Source organism: Laetiporus sulphureus (genome assembly GCF_001632365.1).
Source record: "Laetiporus sulphureus 93-53 unplaced genomic scaffold LAESUscaffold_2, whole genome shotgun sequence".
Taxonomy (NCBI): domain Eukaryota; kingdom Fungi; phylum Basidiomycota; class Agaricomycetes; order Polyporales; family Laetiporaceae; genus Laetiporus; species Laetiporus sulphureus.
The window spans coordinates 1,176,096-1,197,359 of record NW_024468511.1 but is presented as its reverse complement, the minus strand read 5'-3'; the positions used below and the strand labels follow the sequence as shown (position 1 = coordinate 1,197,359).

Below are 21,264 nucleotides of genomic sequence, written 5' to 3'. Positions count from 1 at the left end.
ACACTGCCTACCAACTTCGACTTCCCTCCTACCTCTCTCATCTTCACCCTGTCTTCCACATCTCGCTCCTTGAACCTTACTCTGACCCCTCTGAATTCCATCCCCATGCCACACCTGAACTGTTCAACCTCGATGACCTGACTCCTCCTTCCGCCATCGCCAGCATCCTCGACTGCCACAAGCTCAGTCAGCGCTACGAATACCTCATGCGCTGGCAGGGTCTCTCTGCTGATGAAGACTCCTGGATCCCACTTACCGATATCCCCATCTCCAATAACAAGCTCCTCAAACGCTTTCATCGCCGTCACCCTCACGTGCCACACCCGCATCGTCTTATTATTGACCATGCCGTGCGCGCACCATCTGATTCTGTCACTACTGATATACATGCATTTTTTTTTGACATGGCATTTATTTATATCCCACGCTATGTGCAGCATTGTACAGCAGGGTAATGTACGGGGCAAGGGAGGGCCCAGTGCGCTATTGCGCCAGGCCAGGGAGTCACGTAGAGGGCAGACCAGTATATAAACGGCAGCTACATGACAATGTCCACTTCATCGCCATGCTCTCCAGAGGTGTGGTCAGTGGTGGGGGGGCTGATGACACCTGTGCCATCTTCAGGGGAAGTGGGGGCAGCTGGGTTCCTATACTCCGCCCGCTTGGGGCATGCGATGGAGTCTGCGTGGTGGAGACCATGACAGTTGACACACCTGGAGTGGGTGCAGGGATCGGAGGTGGCACGATTCTCCTTCGTGCACGATGTGCACCGCAAACGATGTGAGTCTTCATGATGATGGCCGGCACAGACACGGCATCTGAGTGATCTGGTGCACCCAGTGGCTAGGTGCCCATATGCCCAGCACCTCGTGCATTGGTGAAGGCATGGCTTTTCATGCCAGCACGAAGCAGTTATGGGCGCACTGAAGGCAAACAGGGGGGTGCGGAGGATGGAGGCAAGGAGGGAGCCATCCGAGTCTTCAAAACCAAGGACCACGGATGAGCGGGTACCAACGATGAGCTCAGGTCATCGTGCCCAGCGTGGAGGTTGAGTGATGGTGAGGCACTTGATAGCCGGGTTCTTGAGAAGCTCCTCGACAAGCACGGCTGGGGAGTGGACCTCTGCACCAGTGTGGGTCTGAGTGTAGATGTTGTCGAGGAGGATGCGGGACCATTTGCTATCCCGGGTGATAGCTTGGTCATGTCCAATGCCCAGGGCGAGTCATATTGTCGAGAGGTGAGCATCAATGTGGGGGTGGGAGGGGTTGGGCAGAAAAACCAGGACGAGGTTGCCAGAGGAACTGGGGTATGCAGCGAGCGCAGCGAGCCCTTCAGCAGTTGGAACCATGGCCAGGGCACGGTTGATGTCGCTGAGGATAGCAGCAGGGGAGGTGGAGGTGATGCATTCCGGGATGCGACTGGAGTATCAGACCACATACCGGACTGGTGCCCCAGCACCCTGTGAAGTTCAGGACCAGCACGAGAAACGAGCGCTGGGCTGAACACTTGCTTACTAAGCAGGTGGGCGCAGAAGAGACACGCACACCTGACGTATGCGCTACATCTCTTCTCACCCGCCACGACCTTCGCTACAAGCTCATTGGGTCTCCAGCTGGACTGGACGCCCAGACTACCCAGGACGCATCTCTGATCATTAGGGGTGACGATATGAACATTATCATCGCATATGAATGTGGTCACATTCGCCACTCGAACGACTTTATTCGTCATGTCGAGATTCTTACCATGGCCTCCAGCCCAGCCTTCTTTCCTGTCTGTGTTATTATTGCAGATCAATTTGCCACTTCGGCCTCTCAAGGTGTACTGGCCATCTCGCTACCTCATTTTGCCACCTCGAAGCGGACCTTCAACCTTTCGTTCTTGTTATCATAGCACAACCTCACATCCAACTCTTGTGCAGGCCGGCACAATGGTGCTAGACCAGGGAACGTTGTCCCATATCGTCATCGATGCTCCGACCACATGCGCCCGCTGCTCAACACCTCGTCCTGTGGCAAACCTCACATGGCATCCGATATCAAGCTCAACCTTTGTCTTCTCTTTCATTGAGAACCTCCGGTGTTCTCTTCTCTGTCCTTCTTGTCTGCACTGGAAGGGAGGACCCAACCTCATTCGTGATGCTGGACTTCTCAGATCTGCTCAGTTCGTCTGTTCGAGTGATTCTGTCGTCATATACCCATACCTCATTCTTCCTCTATGCGACCCAGTGTGGGAGAGTCATGGCGTCGGAGGCAGCACGACTGTTGTGGGTCAGGTGGTGTAGTCATGCCCCCCCCTCGTTAGGCTGCTACGCTGCCACTTCATGCTCGAGAGTTCGGCTTAGATGCGCTCAGAAGCCCTGGATCGCCGGCCAGCGAATCAGGAGCCTGGGCATCAATGCCAGGACCCCGAACACTCATGATCCAGACCCCGAGCACCTCTTATGCACGGCGGAAAAAGCCGCGTGCTTGCCTGGCTGAACCCTCTCCCCCACATATTGTTGTAGTATTCCACATTGTTCCATACTACTCTTATCTCACCTCGCAAGCACCCACTGAACTTAGGAAGCTTGGTGCTTGAGCCTTGCAGGTAGACGGAGGGTTCGGGGCACACGTGGGAGGAACCGGATGCGAGGGCGCAGCTGTCACTGCATAAGACCACCCTTTGGCCATCTTAGTCAGAGGTGTCGTGACCTGGGGGCAACCGGAGGAAGCTGGCACAGCAGACACCTAGCTCACACATGCCTCGAGGGCAGTGAGCCGAGTTCTCAGATCGTTGCGAAGGGCTGAGATGGCGGCGGCAAAGTCGCCGCCTGCTTGCTGAGGTGGGGGAGTTTGCAACAAAGGTGTGAGGTGAGAGGTGAGGTGAGAGAGTGGACCTGCAGCTGCAGGCAGGGACGCCAGGGCAGGGTCGACGGGATTAAGGCCAGCGAATCAGCCAGTGACCTCATCGATTACCTTGTGCACAAGTTCCAGCTGCGCCACCAACTTTCCTGATTCCAACCCAGCAGGTCGAACATTGTCGAGAGTGTCTCGCAGGCAGTGGTAGAGCTTGAGGTGGTGCGGCAAGGCCACAAGGCATTCTTCAGGAGAGAGTGAATGTCAGGCAAGTGCACTAGATGCCCGTGTAGATGGTGGTGGTTGCAGTTCAAGATCCATTGCATGCATTTTCTCCTCCACAGGTCCCTGCTGAGCCATCTGCACCTGCCACCCCAAGACCTCCCACATCCACGCCTGCTGCCTCTGTGCCCGCTGCCTCCGTGCCATCCGTGCCTGCCTCCTCCACGTCGTCCGTGCCTGCTGCCGTGCCTCCTGCTGCCCCACGTCCTCTGAGCCTCCCATCGTCCACGAAGACCTGCGTCGCATCTATGTGTCACCCATGCAGACCACAACGCGTACTGGCCATGTCTCGAGACCCCCAGTTCGTTACGACTCATCGATCTAAGGATCGCATGTCGTGCTCTCCCTTGAGAGGGAGATGATGTAAGGGCGTGTTACAGTGCGCCATGGCCTTTGGTTTGTTTAGCTAGCTCATGGACTGTTTAGGTATGCTTACGTATGCACTCAGCTAACCCTATAGTAAAATTGTCTTCACTGTCCTGGCTCGCTTCTCTTCGTCGAGCCAACTCCAGTACATGGGCTCTATCGCTCTCGTTGTCTAGCTACTCTCTCTAGAATCCCTATCTCGTGTTCTCTTGCTCTCGCCTCTCGTCCCTCATCTGACCTGCCCATTACATCGCATGCCCAGCGCTTATTCGGCTGCCATTCCTGCAGCCCCTGTACCCAGCTCCGATGCCCCCGAGGTCCACTGCTATCTCGCAGTGCCTTCCAGGCCCCACAAGCCAACAGTACAGAGGATGATTGCAATAAAATGGGCAGAAGATCGTGGTGAATGCGAGTGAGATGCATTGATTACTTATTTCCAAATATGGTAGGAGAAAGTGTGATGTGACCATGTCTCAAGGAGCAAATTTAGATTGATAAGGACTCACGGGAGACATGGTGCCATTTTCAAGCATGTAATATGCTTAGCAAATGATAATTAGATAGTCAGATTCTAGTTCATTATTTGCGTTGGTCGCAATTTGTCTAGTAAAATTAACATTTGAGACCATACATGGGATTGTGCAAAATCCTACAGGCCAAATTCAAACTTCGCAGAATGCGCGTAGTCACAAATATGGAAATATAAATGTCAACCCCCGCCAATCCGTTATGTTGAATTTCTTATGGGAAGTATAATACTCCCAAACTATGGTTTGTAATATACCACAGTTTCATTGTGGCTATCATATTCTAGATTTGCGCCGGCACATGTAACGTCCACTTATTATTGTTAAAGGTTGACTATCTAATTAACATTTGTCACAGCATATAGCACGCTCGAAAATACCTCCATGTCTCTAGTGACTGCGACACTGATCTGCTCCCCATGCCCTCTGTTCACATTTGATAAGAGTTAAAACTACATAAGCATAATGTTTCTGTACTGTCTGAACTATGAGTAAGGTCTGATCTCATTCTTAGGTGGAAATGCTCCTGCTAGAGTCTTAAAACAATTTGAGTGTCTTGTTGACCGGTTGATGACTGTACAGGTCTAGGATATGTGTCAACCTCGAGCGCTTCGAGCAGAACTTGATCATCTTGGGATGTGCCGGGTGCAACTCAGGGCCCTCTTTTTGGAGATACAGCAGCGGGATGATCTCTGTATTTAACGAACAAAGTACGCCAATATGGTGTGCTTCCCCGGAGGTCTCAGCTGCACGCTCTGTGGTGATTCTCGTGATCTTGCATGTTTTCATGCAGAATGAAGGTATGTTGATGGTTTCCTGTACCTGAAGAAAGTTTGGGTGACCATTCTCGAAGCGCTCAAGTCAGACACTAGCACCATAATGATATTATATGCCACGTCTCTTGCGGATGCGGTCGGCACCTCGTATCAATCACCAAGTCTATCGTTTTTAACAAGACAGTGGCTACAATCGATCGGTATGATTGCTATTATGACGACTAGTTAAATGTTCACGCTAGAGGCGGCTAGACAGTACTGGAAATCCGAAACGCGTCTCGCTCACTATTTGACATCGGAGTCGCTCGCCTCGCGGATTGAATATTGGCAGGCGTATCGTAAATGTGCAGTTGTACGCAATCATGTCACATTGATGAACACTTCAGCAGTGCCGTGCGCGCAGCCGGTGCGGAAGAATGTCTTCGAGATGCCATGGCGCTGCACATATGCGGTTACATTTCCATACAGAAGTACAGCCTACTGTCCGCAAGGTATGCTCGATGAATCACATGAAGTGCATGCTCACACGGATTTTGTCAGCGTCCTCACGGACATAGCACGCTCAATTGCACAGTATCTGCACGATGAAAGCTCCTCGTACCGCCCTTTGGCCATCTCGCTATGCTCTCGTGGCTTCCCGGTGTGGCAACAGTACGTCGACGCAGTCGAGATGCTGCGTGCACTTTTTACGCTGGCGACTGCATCACGGAAGGACTCGATCTCACCGCACAACATTGGAGCTCAAGCACGATCTGCGGTCCTTCAGATCGCTGCCGCCAACACACCGCTATTTATGACCGCCTTGACCATAGACATACTGCAGCCACGCAGCATGCAGCACCGCAGATCTTTCATGCAGTTGGTCATCCTCCTCATACACGAGGCAGGTCAGCCTGCTCTTTGACTGGGAGGAGATGGCGCTGAGCGTTCACAGAATCCGATGGTGCTGTACAGCAATTTGCCTCGCTTGATGGATGCTATCGTGAAATCGCTGGATCCCAATTCTACCGCCGACCGAGACGCAGTTCCGGATTCTGCCACTGACATTCTCAGACACGTTGTGCAAATGTGAATTTCTGTTTCGACTGTTATGGTTGTCTCTGATACGTTTCATCTTAGCTTTCCTACCGTCAGCTTTCATTCCCCCCACGCAACGCCCCGCAGTGGGGACCAGGCTACCAGCGAAGGCGCCGTGGTAATGTGTGCTCTGAAGACTGCCACTCGCTTCTACGTGCTAGAAGGCCACAAGAAACGAGCAACAGCGTGCAGCTTCTCGCCGGATGGACAGCGCCTGGTAACAGTATCCCTTGAGGAGTCTGTCGTACTGGTATGGAAGGTCGGCTCCAGCTTCACTAGCTTCTTCATTGCGGGAGCACCTCCACGGCAAGGGCATGCAGGCTCCGAACCGTACAAGACGCTCGGGTTCAATGTCGGAGACGAAGGTAAGTGGCTCCATTCCCCGGATTTTAATCGTTTCGCTGACCAACTGTATATAGCTCAAATGTCACTCACTGCCACCCTGACCGGTGTCCGATTTGAATTGCTTGCAGATCGCAGTGTGAGACTCCGGATACGCGAGAGCACTCTCACATTCTGTACATGAGGGGTTGTTTTGAAACAATGCATACATTCGCGTAGGGTCCGAGGCCCTGTAGGCTCCATCGTTGACAAAATAACTGCATACGCGTTTCTATCTCGACGACTCTGTTGCGCTGTTCATTTCGCTCGCATTCAATTTCCTCGGTGGATGAGAGCACTCCTTCCAGCCGTCAGTTGTGCCTAGCGCGGATTACGCTAATGGACCGCCACCATCCTTTTCGCAGACAGCGCCTCGCTGTATCACACGTGTCTCGGATGAGAATCGCACTAGATGTTCATGTTGAATGTGCTTGTGTCCTTCGAGCATGCAGGCTGTAACGAGTGAGGACCCAGGCAACTCCCATATATGAATGTCGCAAAATAGCATATTTGAGGGGCCCAAAGCGCGATTTCCTTGTCGCCGATTGCATATTTTGGGCCTCTGAGGCTGTTCTGGGACCCCTAACCTTATCGCAACTTAGCATCTTTGGAGACACAGCAAAGAAACGACCCTTTCTCGTCACAGGAAAGGCATTAGAACCGAATTGGAAATCTAAGCATTTCTCATCAAGTAGTTGGATGTGGAAGAAAGCTTTGAGAAAGGTATATTGATGCCTTCTCTCTCCGTTCGATGTTGAGATGGCCGAACCTCACAGCCGAGGCTCGGGGATGTCCGGGCTCGTGTGGCAGAAGATTATATAATCCTTCCTAATATGTATACATATATATAAGGGAATGCCATATCGGGAAGATCCATGTCTTCCTGCATCCTCCTTTATCCTGGACGCTCACCCGTGTTCTGTCCCTTAATCTCAGGCTTAATATGTTGATAGGCTCTACAGCACCTTTACATACTCAGGAAATGTCAAGCTGTACCGTATAGCATTAAGCACTTGAATAAAGGCATGAGAAACATTTCACTTTCTCTCACCTTTCTCATATGGGAAAGGGTGCTTTCTTTGCAGTGAGACCCGATGGGTGTCGGGAGGCCCAAACCAAAGAATAGCATGGCGGCAATGGAGGAGTCCGCGAAGTGAACAAATCAGAGTAACGATGCCCATTCCCAAATTAAGGCATGTTCGGGTGGCTGCAGCCAGTATCGATGCGACAACACCACCATTCTAGCCCCATGTTGATATAGATTGATTTTCCGTACCCAATAATCACATGCGGGCATTGTGCTGCATTGTGACGTCCCAACTGGGTGCAGGAGTCCCTTAGGCTCATGATTAAGGTTCTGGGAGGCAAATCGCAGGTATGTATTGTAAGGCTCCAACATTTCTATCTATTTACTATGTTACATAGTTTTAACTGTTTACTATATCTGTTTATTTACAGTTGGGCCTGTACATAGTAAATAGATGTATATATATAGTATAAATAGTTTTATGATGATATAGGGCTATTGTGTGCGCAATTGCTAGATTTGACAGCACAACAGTGAGCCAATTGAAAGTCATAGTGTTTAACAGAAGTCACCACTGACAGTTTATCATCATGTAGGTTCATGAACATGAGTTTCTTGTCATTTCTTGTATAACATAAGATTTTCTGGTCATTCCTGGTGCAAGTGTTGACATTGAATGCTTGTTTTCTGCTCACTGTCATGTGCTATAGGTCCTTAAAGGCCTCAACAATCACAGAGGCTGCTCACAGTTGAGTAAAACTCCATCAAAAGATGGGACCAAAAAAAACTATATAAACTTTATATAAACTGTTTATATGACATATAGATAACTGTTTACTATACACTATTTATTTACACCTCAGCAGTGTAAATAGTATAAATAGTTGGAGCCTTAATGTATTGGACAGAACACGGCTTGATACACATTCTCTTAATCATTAGAATGAGAGTAGCATGCTGTCTCGCAAACAAATCCGTATGCACAGCCTGCATAGATTTATTTTTCCACGGGAAACCTGATGCAAAAATGGTGAAAATATCTTATGTCTGGATATGGAAATAGTTTGGAAATTGGGCGGAGACAATTAAATTATGTTACAATTGTTTTACCGAAACGTATCAGCAATAGTGAAACTATTTCCCAAAGGAAGATATTTCAGTCCAAAAATATGTGATACCGATATGTTTCGGTGAAGCAATTGTAACATAATTCAATTGTTTCCACCCGCTTTCCAAACTATTTCCATATCCAGGTTTAAGTATTTTCACCATTTTTTCATCAGGTTTCCCGTGGAAAAATAAATCTGTGCAGGCTGTGATGTTCTGACAGGACGTGACCGATATGCCGTTACAGACCGTGACATAGTCACGGGCTTTCAGTGCATATTTCAGGCTCATTTCAGAAGATTTTTTGCGACACTCATATATGGGAGTTGCCCGGGTCCCTCAATTGCAGCCAGTCTTGCTGACGTAATGCATCCTCCTTTAGACTTTATAGGAGCGGCGAGTATTGAAAGCGGCGAATTTCAAGACATTGGGCTGTCCTCAGCTATCAACTGGACGGTTTCGACCGGTCTAGCGTTTCCGCGCCTCCAGCCACTCGTTCTCCCTCCATCGTACCATCCCCCCTGGATGTTGGGATCCTTGAAGTCTAAGCTGAACTTCTTTCGCATCCATCTCCTTCTCTTGTGAGAAGTATGCCTTAGAGGCACCCGCTGCTGCTAACCAGAGTGCTTGCAGCATACTGATCCCTTTGGTCCTGGCCTCAATATTCCATGCTTCCAATGGAAGGTACAAGATCAAGTTTATAGATGCGCTCTTTGTCTGTGTCAGTGCTGCTACAGGGACGGGCCTCATCACTTTCGACCTGAGTAGCGCAACGGCGTGGCAGCAGGTTATCCTTGTAATGCTAGAGCTCTTCGGCAATCAAGTAAGCAAATGATCGCGTTTATCAGCTCATCTATAGTGTTTATTCATCTAGGTGTTCGTGTCGTGGCTGGTTGTCCTGGTTAGGAGGTAGCTAACCCTTCAATAAATGATAATAAATGGCCTGACTGTGGATTGAATCAGGCTGTACTTTCTCGAGCATCTGGGCCACATTGTCGCCGCTGAGCAGGAGAGGGATTCCACACAACGTGATTCAACGAGCATGGACGCGAGGCCAACACTAAATGCATTCCTGAACAATGGTCTGCGGGAGCTAGGGGCACGCCGACTATCTCAGCGAACTCAGCAAACACTTCCTGCTGCTCCCAAGCCGCCGAAGGCAGCAAGACGTAGCGCTCCAGATAAGTTGCATGCTGGGATGGTCCGCCGTGTCGATGTCTCTCCCCATCGCGTCGACCCAGCGGGTAGACGCACGACTTCAACCGACGGTGGTTACAGCTCTAGCTACGATGCGCCACGAGAGTCCAGCGTCAACCCTCTGCATTCGCCCCAGCTGAGCAACAGGCGAACGAGTCTCACTCAGCAGCTCTCTCCTGTGCCCGAACAGGGTGGCTACTTCGGCGGATATCCTGGACCGTTCGAATTGGTGTCGCACGCTATGCGTTCTGCATTCCCGCGGTTGCATCGCAGGCTCAGGACGACTGTAACTATGCCAAGAACGGAGACCCTGATCCCTGGTATTGCTGGAGAGACTTCACGCGGTGCTTCCGGCCCACCGACGCGCGTAGTGCCATACCTGTCTTTTTGGGCGATCGTCGGTAGGAATTCGACATTCCGCAACTTGAGTAAAGAGGAGATCGAGGAGCTCGGAGGAGTTGAGTATCGTGCGCTGAGCGCCCTTCTGTGGATCGTGCCGTTGGTAAGAAAGCTGCCAAGATTTGATCAAATGGCTGCTGTATTGACGTATCATTTTACATAGTACTATCTCGGATTACTTGCGATCTCATTTGCAGTGATCGCCCCATATATGTGTATGCTACGTTGGCGACTTTGGTTCTTGCCTCCCGAGCAGCATCGCAAGATCAACCCAATCTGGTGATCCTTCCATGATTCTTAATCGGATCTTCGGGTCTCATGAGTTTAGCAGGTTCTCCGCTTTCCAAGTGGTAGGAGCATGGGCAAATACGGGCATGTCTCTAGTCGATCAGAACATGACACCTTTCCGGACTGCATACCCGATGATCATCTTCCTTGTTATTTGCGTCCTCGCCGGCAATACATTCTTCGTACGTGATTCATTTGATACAGTCACACTTTTCTCTGATGGATTATATCCAGCCTATTTTGTGAGTGCAAAGAGCGTATTCAAATAAAGCCAGAGCTGACCTTCATGACAGTTTGCGTATTTTGATGTGAGGAAGGCCTCGTTTCCTATCTCCTATGACGTTGGCAGACTCTGATGCCTCACACCATTAGTTGGATTCTCATGACAGTTTTCCCACATCAGTCTCGCACCAAACAAACCCTACAATTCCTTCTAGACCACCCACGTCGCTGTTTCATATACATGTTTCCTTCCAATCAGACTTGGCTGCTTTTCGCCATGCAATTCACCATAGAGTGAGTCATGGTCGCTCACTATATCATAGTCGCACACCCTCAAACTTGGAGTTGACAGCCTGTTAGCGTGGTCGTTTGACCTCCTGCTCAACGTAGGCAATCCTGCATTCGGCGGAATTACAGTTGGTGTCCGGATAATCAACGCCGTCCTCGCTGCCGCAGCCGTGCGAAGTGCAGGCTTTCAGTCCATTGCTGTTTCTACATTCGTCCCTGCCGTGCAGTAAGTCAAAGCGTTAAGCGAGTGTGCGGAGAGTTTGTCTCATCTGTATGCTAGGGTGCTATTCGTTATCCTGATGTATATCGCCATTTATCCCATAGCCATCAGGTTTGTATTGCAAGCTACACGTGTCTCTGCTTGTTGCGATTTGAACTTGTCACAGTATTCGCTCCACCAATGTCTATGAGGAACGATCGCTGGGTATCTACGAGTCGAAAGAAGAGGAAGAGGAAGCCTCCGAACTGGATCGCCCGCATATGGACGTGGAGTCTCGCGTCGCCATCTGGGGAAGGTATCTCGTCCGCCATGCTCGCAGGCAATTGTCATTTGGTGAGTCCAGTTCGAACACACCAGGTTTAAGCTTTCTCGCTCACTCACATGACAGATATGTGGTGGCTTGCGTTGTCATTGTTTTTACTCTGCATAATCGAGGTGGGATTGTACACCCATCATACTATGCTTCAATTAGGATTCTGACGTGCGCGCACTTTGTTACCCGTGCCATTATAGCGAACGCCATTGATGAATACGAATGACTCATCATGGTTCAACATCTTCGCATTGAGTGAGTGTTGGCAGTTCTGGGTCCCATAACGCTTATTCATTCGTCATGTACTGCAGTTTTCGAGCTAGTCTCTGCGTACGGAACAGTTGGTCTTTCTCTCGGCATTCCCAATGTTAGTCTTGTACAACCTCACTCGATCACATATACGAAAGTAATGACGTGACACATTTAGGAGAACTACTCCTTCTCAGGAGCCCTCCATACGCTATCTAAGCTCATCATGTGCGCGGTCATGATTCGTGGCAGACATCGCAGTTTGCCCGTTGCGCTAGACCGGGCTGTACTACTCCCGCACGAGTTTTTGAGGCAAGAAACTCGGCCGGCGGACGAGGACGTTAGACAAGAAGCGGATCAGAACATCGGGGACGGACAGCATGGAGATGCCCGGACAGAGAAGCAGGCGGAAACCCCTCATTCAATGGAAAATATCGAAACAGACGAGACGACGAACGCGACGAGGGCGCGCAGGCGGAAATTGAGCTTCGCATTCGATCAGCCACCAGAAGCAAGAAGGGATGTTTCCGTCGCCCACCATCTGATGAAAGTTGAGCCCCGGGAGACTGCAGAACTCGAGGAGAATGGGTGATAGCATATATAGACTTGCAATGGTTGCCTCGCCTCTGAGATTCAAAGCCTTTCATCGTGTACTTTTAGGTTTCGGAAGGAAGGTTGACGGTGGAATTGTGTGCCAAGGACGGACACTATCACACACAGCGTAGACAGTGATTCGGGTTAAACAGAATGCCTTAGAGATACAAGCGTATGACAGCTCGACGAGTATAACAGCGAAGCACCAGATGAAGAACAAAAATAAAACGGTCAGAACCGATTAGAAGGAGGTACAGGATACATAACGATCAAAGTGGCATCGTCCTGTCCACATTCTGTTCTGATCAGCGCAAGCAGTCCATCCGTCACATCGCGGCAATGCTCATACCCTGCATGGGAGCTATCCTCTGTGCAGGTTGTGCCTGTTGATGCTGCTGTGGCGTGTTCAGCTGCAATGTGGGGCCAGGAGCGAAGACGGGAAGAGTCTTCTCCTCTAAGTCGGCGTAGAGCACAGTCATTTCCTTCCTTGCCCTTTCCCAGTTCTCCGGGTCCCAGTACGTATACGTCCCGTGCTCGCCGCCAGGCACCTTCTGCGCTACGGACGTGCCCGACTCCTTTGTGAGCCATATCCGCAGCTCTTTGTGGTATCGCCAGCTACGATTCCACCTAGGGAATGACCGATCAGCATGCCATTCCCGACGGAGCCTGCGATGGACAGTACTTACAGTTCTTGAGCCGCGATCTCCTGAAGGGCATCACGAGGAGACGAGTAGAACATGAAGAAGAGCGTTTCGTCACTAAATGCTGCCGCTTTGTTTGGCCCTGGCGGAGCCGGCTGCACATTGTAACACGCAGGTAGATGGAAATCGGGCTCTACTGTATGCGCCGCCGAAGAATCTGCCCACGGTGTGATGAACGTGGAGTATAGACTTCTGCGTATGCATTAGCAATGCACCAGAATAGACAAACAATCAACATACCCTTGCGTTTGCATGTCGAGCCCCATAGTACCCAAATCCGTCCCTACTGAAAGCAGATTCTGGTCCGGATCTGCACTTTTGATCATCGCTAATAGCCCTAGTAGTCCCCAGCGATCAGCAGGTGACATTAGTACTTGCTGTGCTGGCGTTTGCGGAGCTGCAGTGGTGGCATGCGCAGGCCCTTGCGAAGGATGATGTGCCGTGTCTCCTCCAGTTGTGCCATTGCCAATGTATGGTGTCTGCTGTGCTGGTGGTGCCACCATCGGCTGCGTTTGCTGCTGCCCGAATGTCGTGGGTGGCGGTACTCCCGGGGGGGCACTCAATTGCTGCTGGGATGGGTTATTTTGTTGTGCACCATTCTGCAATGTCGTCCCTGATGGGTACGTATTTGCCTGTTGAGCACTTGGATTGGCGTTTGGAGAACCCCATGCAACCGGTGCTGTACTGATATTATTCTGATTGAGTTTAAGCGCATAATTCTGTGAAGCCTTTAGCTTGTACACCGAAAGCGGACGGGATGCGACATACCCGCTGCTTCTCCGAATCCGCCTGGAATCGCGCTTGTCCCAGATTGAGCACACCAGGTAGTTGCTGCCCGTTTAATACTGGCGGCTGCCCTAAGCCTGTTAATGAACCAAGCAGATTCTGCCGATGCTGTTGATCTGCATGTTGAAGCCCATTCAGCCCTGGTGGGTGGCCGTCTGCGTTCTGCTGTTGCTGCTGTTGCTGCTGCTGTGCCGTCTGACTCTGCCCGCCTAAGGCAGGAAAGTCGTCCAGCGTAAAGTCCCGCGGCTGGTTGCCGCCCACCCCGCCCGCTGCCTGAGTACCGCTCGCTCCCGCGCCCGTCCCTGCCTGGCTGGCATAGCTCGTCGTGTTCGTGCTCGATGTCGGATTCGACGCATTCGCGGGAATGGAGCCGAGTGCGGGGAAGTCGTTTGGATCCAAACCTACCTCACTTGCAGAGGATACCGATGGTGCCGTGCCGAGGCTCGGAGTAGTAGCCTGTGCGATATGTAGAGGAAGAGTGGACGTTGCACCCGACTGTTGCTGCGTCTGTGGATGCGGCGTCTGTGGGATTGGCGTTTGTCCTGTGTGCTGCGCTTGCAGCTGTGATTGCTGTTGTAGTCCACCAGCTGTGAATGGGAAATTGCTTTGAGACCGCTGCTGCTGTTGTAGGAAACTGGGTGACGGCTGCGGAACCATGTTCTGAGCTGTCCGGTGGTTCGCAAGATTTGGATAACCAGGCAAGACGCTCCTCGAAGGGATTCCATAGCCAGGGTATGGGCCTCGGAAGGGTGCACTGAGAGCTGGATTGGGAGCTAGGCTCGGTGGTCGCTGAGGGGGTTGACCTGGATGCGACGAAGTAAACATTTGTACGGGCTCTGTCGAGTTCCAGCTGTTACCTGGTCTGTTCATTTCTTTTACAGAGAGGGAGAGACCAGATTATGCACGACAAGCAGGATGAGCACGGTGGCGGTTTCTGTGTCGAGCAATTTGGGGGAATAAAGGTTATAATATGTACGTAATCCGTATCTCGGAAACTCTTATCTCGCAAAATGTTCCTCTTATTCCTGAGCACCGTTGATGATGCCTATTTTGCCTGGGTAGTCTATGTCTGTCTATGACTATCACAGTGGAGGCGCCACAAAGCTGTGATGGAGGTTGGTGACTACGCAAAGCTATGCTGAGAAGCTTATCTGAGGCTTTGCATAGGTCCTCAATCAGCGTGCGGCCCTGCTCTCTAACTATGAAGTCTTGACTCTCCTTCGCGAGCTCGAGAGCGATCATCTCGCACGCACGAAGACAGCTTTGCGTATCAAGAAAGAGGAGGAGCTAGCCGGGAATCACGCCGCAAAGTACCAAGTCCCTTCAGATGAGATCTGCGAAAATCTGAGAACGATCGAGGTGGAGGTCAGGCCACAGGTAAACCGATGCCTCGAGGATACTGATGAGCAGTTCCAGGGTATACAATACCTTTCTGCCGACTATCAACCTACGGCTGCTCAAAGTGAAGCCGGTATAACCCAGCTCACGCGTAGCCTATCCGCGTATGACTTGACGAAGGCGGAAAAGCTACAGATTGTGAATTTGGCACCCGTTGAACCTGTTGAACTCTATGTGGTATGCTCCCTCCAAAGAATGAATGTTGAACTTATAGGCATCATTCACGAGTTATGTATGTTCAGATAGTGGAAGAACTGGAAGATAGACTCGGCGAGCAGATGGACGATATCCTCACAACGGTGAGGTCTTCTCTGCCTGATGCCCTACCGATAGCCACCAACGACGCGGAGGACGGTGCAAACGCGAACGCGACAGAGAATGTGCAGCTTACGTACTCCGTTGTGGAATCACAAGAATATACCGAAGAAGATGGGATGTGGGATTACGATGCCAACGAGATTTTGTTTGACGAAACAGGAGAGGGTGTTGGTGTCGAGGGCGATCTGGACGTGGAGGAAGATTGAGAGGTACATGCACGAGAGTTTACTATCATGATTGCATCATGACGGTGGCCTACAGGCAGCGGATTACAGTGATTGTACGTCTATTGTTCGATCCATGGTCCTAGTGCAGATACACGCAGGTGAAACGAGTGTAGGAGTAGAGTTGAAGAGAGTCAATGGATACAGAGTCAGGACAGCGACTGCACACAACGGCAAAAACTCCGATAGCGGATACGACGAGTGGAGAACGGATACTCACAGAATAGATCAGATGTGCAGGGGAACAAGGACAGCCACAAGGACGATAAACGGAATATATGTCAGGAAAGCTATCCCAGACATTATGCGGCAGCGTTTTCGCCAAATTATTGCGTCTGCACATTCGGCTCAACTGTCAGCGTTGGAAATATCTGCCGGAGCATTTACACGCACCATGTTCCACCTGGGGGTCGTCTAGCGGTACCGCCTTTTCCGTATCTGTACCCCCGACTTCACGCGTCTTAGGAATGGGAAGAAATGACGCTATCCACCAAATCGGGAAGACAATGAAGCCGACGAAGAAACACCAGGCGTGCAGCGGCGATGCGTCTTCGAAATCTCCTCCAAGGTGCGGTGCCCATCCTGTTCGCTTGATTCTAGGTTTCCGTGGATCATACATCGAGTATGCGCCGGAAGTCGCCACGGATGGTGGGCGTGGTCTAACAATGGCACTGATGGGAATGGACCCCTGCGATATCCTTCGCCAGCTCTCGCGGCGGCCAGTGAAGGAAGCCGTGCGAGTCGTTGATTGTGTGGATGGGAGAGCGGAGCCAAGCTGAACGAGTGTGCGTCCTCCGAGTCGGCTAGGTGACGCATTGTCTGCTGAGATCGCTCCGTGGGCGGATGAGCTGGGTCTCGAATGTGCAGGAGATGCAGCTGGAGTCGTAGAGGATAGCCGGACGCGTTTGTGCTGATAGGAAGAGGCTGCATTGGATGTCTCAGACGAGCGATAAGAGCCTACAAAGGAGAGATCATGGTTCATATATAACAACGGGATCACACAGAATGGCCACTCACGACGCACCCCTCTAGCAGGGATGATGAAACTAGGATGCTGCACTGCTCTGGTATCGGGCGGCGTGGTCTCAAGTTGGTCGGCTTTCCGTTTACCTATGACGACCGGCGTCTCGGGCACCGACATTAGGCCGCCCGGCTCGCTTACTGAACGAGAGGGCCGATTAGCGGAACTACTCTTAGAAGCAGGCGGGGGAGGTGTAGTCGAAGGATATGCAGGAAAGGACGGTCTTGCCTCCACAGTTCTTGAAGTTGATGCAACATTAGAAGTGGCACCCATGTGAGAAGCACGTTGCTGTGTGCGCCCTTTGTGCGCCCTGTCACCATGAGAGGAGTCCGCAGCGGAATCGGTCATCACACTTGCAGTGTTATCGTTTTGTGACGTGGTATCTTGTCGCACAAAGGTTCCCAGCTTGCTTTCCGTAGAGATACCCATGACGTGAGGCGGATCGGGACCCCCGTCGTCCTCAGTCACTACTGCGCTTGGTTCAGCCAAGAGATATGAGCTGTGATAAGATCTCCATACCTCTCGCGAACTTCAAAGACTTGGGCGACGGTGGCTCACAAGAAGAGGGTTTCAGACAAGATGAATAACTGAGACATTGTGATCCTGACTGGGTAGTCACCTGCGAAACATGAGGCACGGCTCTTTCCGTTTTAGGCGGAGATGGATGATCCGGGTCGCCGGCCCCTTCACGGAAAGAGGGTCTCATGATTTGTTGCTCAACATTCTCACCTTGAATGGGCCAACTAAATCCACTCGGAAGAAGGGGAATAGTCTTCTGCATGTATGCTTCTCCACTGGAATTCCCTGTGAAATGAGCTTCTGGTCGACGGGAACCTCGGACACCTGATAGGGAGCTTCGTCGCCGGAGTATATCATTCGGAACACTCGCATACCTGCGCAACTGGGGACGAATGGGGAAGGAAGACGCGGAATCGGCTTGATTCAGTCGATCAATGGTATCGGTTCTGTGACGTCGTCGTGGAGGATATGTGCTTGCGCCCAGCCCATGTATCTTGCTGGGCAGTCTATGATTTGCCCTGTTGCTATGTTCGTCGGTTGTCGTTTGGCTTCGTGAACGAGTAAACAATGACAATACGAGTTCTGGATGTTCCAATGGCGGAAGAGGAGGATGGGTAACGGCTTCGGATGGTCGACGAAAGCTTTGCGGACGAGTCGAGGTAGGAGAGGGGTTGCCAAATGTGCCATGGGCACTGTGGTTACGATCGTGAATCGGAATGGTAGAGGGAGGTAAATATTGCGACTGAACAGAAAATGAAGAGCGAGTCAAGTACAGCTGTGAGGTCGTAGAAGGTACAGATTCATGAGGAGAAGATGTTGATTGCTGAGGAGAACTAGGATCGTTATGTCCATCATCATCATAAATATCGTGATTGGAGTACGAGCTTCCATTGGGTGTGGAAGTCGTGGATCTGGCAGGGAGGACTTCAGACGTCCGGGACGGATCAGCAGAACGATGCAAAGAAGTAACAGAGCCCGGCTTTGAAACAATATGCTTCCTCTTGCTGCTAGAAGAACGTCGTAGGATTAACGAATCGAAGCTGTTTCGGTACGAATACCAAGCAGAGGGTGGCGCAGACTGCTTCGGAGCTGGACGGGTCTGATCGTTGCTCCTCCCGAATGTGGGCCACGGGGAGACGGATGATAAATGTTCGGACAATCTGGAAAAGTGCCGTATACTCGACGGCAATGACGCATTTCTAGGTCGTGTATCCTGGGCCGCTGCGAGAGGTGCATGCTCCTGCGAGTTGGTTACTGTGCCATCCAGAGAAGTAGAAGAACGGACAGCCGAGGTGAAGGAGGACGGCTGCATGGCTGCTCGCCTGCTACGGCGGGGTGGCATCAATCCATGGGAAGGAGCTTCTGCTGGTGTCTCTCCTGCAATTACATTGACAAGGTCTGGTATGATTGGACGATCCACGTTATTCGTTACTATCGTTGCGGATTCAGCGGTTCGTACATCCTGAGATGGCGTAGGAGGGGGGGTATTGGGCACCTCTCCGTTTGAAGACTGACTGACAGTTCGGTCACGTAAACGCGCCAGGAACGAATGCATATTCTAAACGATTGAGTATTCAGCTGCGCGTACTCAATGCTATATCACTCACTCCAGCACGGAAAAGTGTTCCACCTCGCTCCATTCTTCAGTTTGAAGCTCGCAACCTATCCATGGTGACCGTCAATATTTACAGCATCGACCGCCTTGAATTTCGTGCACTGAGAACATGACGTCCTGTGTGCTTGTTCCCGCCACATTGGCCCGAGATACCGCTTTTGGATGTTACATAAGCGACGTCAGCTACACATGTCACGCAGCCGGTCCGTCACAGCGTGCAATCCGCGCTATCCCGCGACAGCGACGACCTCTGCGACATTCTCTAACAACTCCGCCCGCCATGGACCGCCTCGAATCACTGTCGAACACTTTGTCAAACATAACGCTCTATGACATCAAAAGTGTGTACAACCAGGTGTGTCACAACACGCGAAAGAGAAGCCCACAGTGCTGACAGTACGCAGGCGAAGAACGTCGTGTTCAATGTGAGCGAGATGGAGGCAAAGGTTCGCGAGGCGACAAACGACGAGCCGTGGTGAGTGTGCTCGTTAAGAGTTTGTGGGCGTACGATGTGACAGAACATGTAGGGGAGCGAGCTCGACGCTTATGCAGGAAATCGCGCAAGGGTAGGTTCCAAGCCGTCGGTAGAGATTCAGTGGTTCACCTCTCACTTTGACCTGTCAGGACGTTCAACTTGTGAGCGGCTCGCGCCTTGCTCTTGTATCCATCGCGGGTGACTGATGCCACGCAGCCAGCACTTTAATGAAATCATGCCCGCCATCTATGCCCGTTTCATGGAGAAGGAGGCACGGCAGTGGCGACAGATCTACAAGGTGTGAATGCTCTGCCGCGTCATTGAATTCTGCTTACTGTCCCCAGGCTCTTCAACTGCTCGAATACCTCGTGAAAAATGGGAGCGAGCGTGTCGTGGATGATGCGCGATCGCACATTGCCACCATCAAGATGCTCCGCAACTTCTACTACATTGACGATAAAGGCAAAGATCAGGGTCTCAATGGTAAGTATCTCACACTCGTGCGGCCCTCGCTGCTCACTCAAGCCCGATTAGTCCGAAACAGGTCTCGGGAGCTGGTGGAGTTGTTGAGCGACGTGGACAAGATACGTACGGAACGACGGAAGGCCAAGACGAACAAGCACAAGTATATCGGCACCGGTAATGACCCAATGAGCTTACCGCCGAGCGGCGGTAGGTACGGGGGATTTGGGAATGACAGCTTTGGTTACAGTGGAGGCTATGGCGGGGGCAGTAGCAGCAGTGGCGGGGACTACGGTAGCTATTCTGGCTCAAGCTTCAGAGACGACACCGGACGAAGAGGGTACCAGGAGTACGATGCTGGCGATGACGAGACGCTACCGAAGCGGTCCAACTCCGTGAGATCGGTGACTTCTCCTTCTCTTCGTCGCTCGTCGGCAGCATCTGCGACCCCACCGGCTACATCAAAGCCTCCGGAACCAGCCCAGGAGGTGGACCTGCTCGGCATGGATGATGACGCATTTGGGAGCACTGCCACGAGCACCAGTTCAGCCACTAACAAGGCCCTGCCCGAGCTGTCGTCCAACACGATAACAGAGGGTATGCGTTTGCTGACAATGGCGACGTTTCTACCAAACTGATTCTGATTTCCACCGGTCAGGTGATGATGAATTTGACGACTTCCAGACTGCCCCGACTGCTGCTTCTGCGGGCCCGGCCGTCCAACCTACGGTGCCTCGCTCGTCGATAAGCCTGCAGCAGTCAGAAAAGACTACATCGCCACCGCTGTTCCAGCAGCCCGCGCAGACAATGTCACCGCCATTGTTCCAGCAGTTGCAGCGCGCGCCTCTGCAGTCCTTGACACCTCCACTGCAGCGCATGAGCCCTACGATGCCGCCGATGAACCGTGCGAATGGCAGTTTCACAGCGATGACGCCGACCCGGTCGTCATTCATGACACCTACGACTGCCAAAACCGTAGCTACGCCCGTCCGCTCTGCAACATCTCCCTTTTCAGGTGCTGCGTCCAAACCCGCTCCGAGCGCGAATTTTGAGGACTTGTGGTCGATGTCGCTGGGATCTTCTGGAAGCACGTCTGCTGCGAAGACGCCCACTGCGTCTTCGGGCGCGTCGAAGTCGATGAAGGATCTGGAGAAGGAGAAGGTGCAGGCGGGGATCTGGGGATCTGGACAGAGCACGCCGCCAATGGGTGCTGGCTTTGGCTCGTTCGGCAATAACTCGAGCACGCCGTCGACTACCAATGCCGCGCCTGCTTCATCCTCTTCCTCACCTCTGGACGATCTGCTGTTCTGATATATGACTGCTAGTGCATTGAACGGCGTGTTGATTCGTTGATTGGTCGGATTGAAAATGGCACTGTGTTGAAGTCGTCCGAGACGATTCTTATGATATACCTCCATACGATGTAGATGAACACTTCTATTCATGCCCTGTCACCTGTAGGTGCTCGTGCTGATTGAGCAAGACGGTTGATTGTCAATCGTTCCAGGACCTGTCTGGATCAAAGTGGTCTAGTACAGGTGGGGAATCGATGTCCTGATGCGACCTCCGCAGCGAGAAAATCCAGGGACGGCCGG

General features: G+C 51.7%; 7 protein-coding genes across 7 annotated transcripts; 4 read left to right on the top strand and 3 right to left on the bottom strand.

Annotated features, from left to right (window-relative positions):
- Positions 1-5,491: 5,491 nt before the first annotated feature.
- LAESUDRAFT_624087 (uncharacterized protein) lies at positions 5,492-6,067 on the top strand (the record flags this gene model as incomplete). Its single annotated transcript, XM_040903315.1, has 3 exons — positions 5,492-5,675; positions 5,703-5,856; positions 5,908-6,067. Coding segments are annotated over 3 exons (498 nt in total), but the record flags the coding sequence as incomplete, so codon positions are not given.
- Positions 6,068-8,905: 2,838 nt separating this feature from the next.
- On the top strand, positions 8,906-12,148 carry LAESUDRAFT_640779 (TrkH-domain-containing protein; the record flags this gene model as incomplete). Its single annotated transcript, XM_040903619.1, has 14 exons — positions 8,906-8,961; positions 9,014-9,203; positions 9,255-9,289; positions 9,344-10,079; positions 10,140-10,255; positions 10,308-10,446; positions 10,614-10,780; positions 10,839-11,000; positions 11,055-11,105; positions 11,161-11,327; positions 11,383-11,429; positions 11,508-11,562; positions 11,619-11,674; positions 11,735-12,148. The coding sequence occupies 14 exons, from the start codon at positions 8,906-8,908 to the stop codon at positions 12,146-12,148; spliced, it is 2,391 nt and encodes a 796-aa protein (XP_040769824.1).
- Positions 12,149-12,476: 328 nt separating this feature from the next.
- Positions 12,477-14,569, bottom strand: LAESUDRAFT_691377 (uncharacterized protein; the record flags this gene model as incomplete). The annotated part of the gene is made up of 5 exons (XM_040906088.1): positions 14,495-14,569; positions 13,620-14,440; positions 13,092-13,570; positions 12,837-13,043; positions 12,477-12,777 (listed from the first exon to the last, which is right to left on the bottom strand). Exons 1-5 carry the CDS (start codon positions 14,505-14,507, stop codon positions 12,477-12,479), a joined length of 1,821 nt encoding a protein of 606 aa, XP_040769823.1. The 5' UTR covers positions 14,508-14,569.
- A 177-nt stretch (positions 14,570-14,746) lies between these two features.
- LAESUDRAFT_754661 (uncharacterized protein) lies at positions 14,747-15,559 on the top strand (the record flags this gene model as incomplete). Its single annotated transcript, XM_040911917.1, has 4 exons — positions 14,747-14,752; positions 14,805-15,002; positions 15,054-15,212; positions 15,278-15,559. The coding sequence occupies 4 exons, from the start codon at positions 14,747-14,749 to the stop codon at positions 15,557-15,559; spliced, it is 645 nt and encodes a 214-aa protein (XP_040769822.1).
- Positions 15,560-15,805: 246 nt separating this feature from the next.
- On the bottom strand, positions 15,806-16,871 carry LAESUDRAFT_641902 (uncharacterized protein; the record flags this gene model as incomplete). The annotated part of the gene is made up of 3 exons (XM_040903700.1): positions 15,806-15,912; positions 15,971-16,534; positions 16,595-16,871. The coding sequence occupies 3 exons, from the start codon at positions 16,869-16,871 to the stop codon at positions 15,806-15,808; spliced, it is 948 nt and encodes a 315-aa protein (XP_040769821.1).
- A 111-nt stretch (positions 16,872-16,982) lies between these two features.
- On the bottom strand, positions 16,983-18,657 carry LAESUDRAFT_169578 (uncharacterized protein). Its single transcript, XM_040901432.1, has 4 exons — positions 18,613-18,657; positions 17,328-18,548; positions 17,118-17,217; positions 16,983-17,065 (listed from the first exon to the last, which is right to left on the bottom strand). Exons 2-3 carry the CDS (start codon positions 18,457-18,459, stop codon positions 17,153-17,155), a joined length of 1,197 nt encoding a protein of 398 aa, XP_040769820.1. The 5' UTR covers positions 18,460-18,548; positions 18,613-18,657; the 3' UTR covers positions 16,983-17,065; positions 17,118-17,152.
- Positions 18,658-18,963: 306 nt separating this feature from the next.
- On the top strand, positions 18,964-21,230 carry LAESUDRAFT_720145 (ENTH-domain-containing protein). Its single transcript, XM_040907767.1, has 8 exons — positions 18,964-19,087; positions 19,137-19,207; positions 19,260-19,298; positions 19,357-19,368; positions 19,424-19,505; positions 19,552-19,690; positions 19,742-20,266; positions 20,328-21,230. The coding sequence occupies exons 1-8, from the start codon at positions 19,013-19,015 to the stop codon at positions 20,978-20,980; spliced, it is 1,596 nt and encodes a 531-aa protein (XP_040769819.1). The 5' UTR covers positions 18,964-19,012; the 3' UTR covers positions 20,981-21,230.
- Positions 21,231-21,264: the final 34 nt, after the last annotated feature.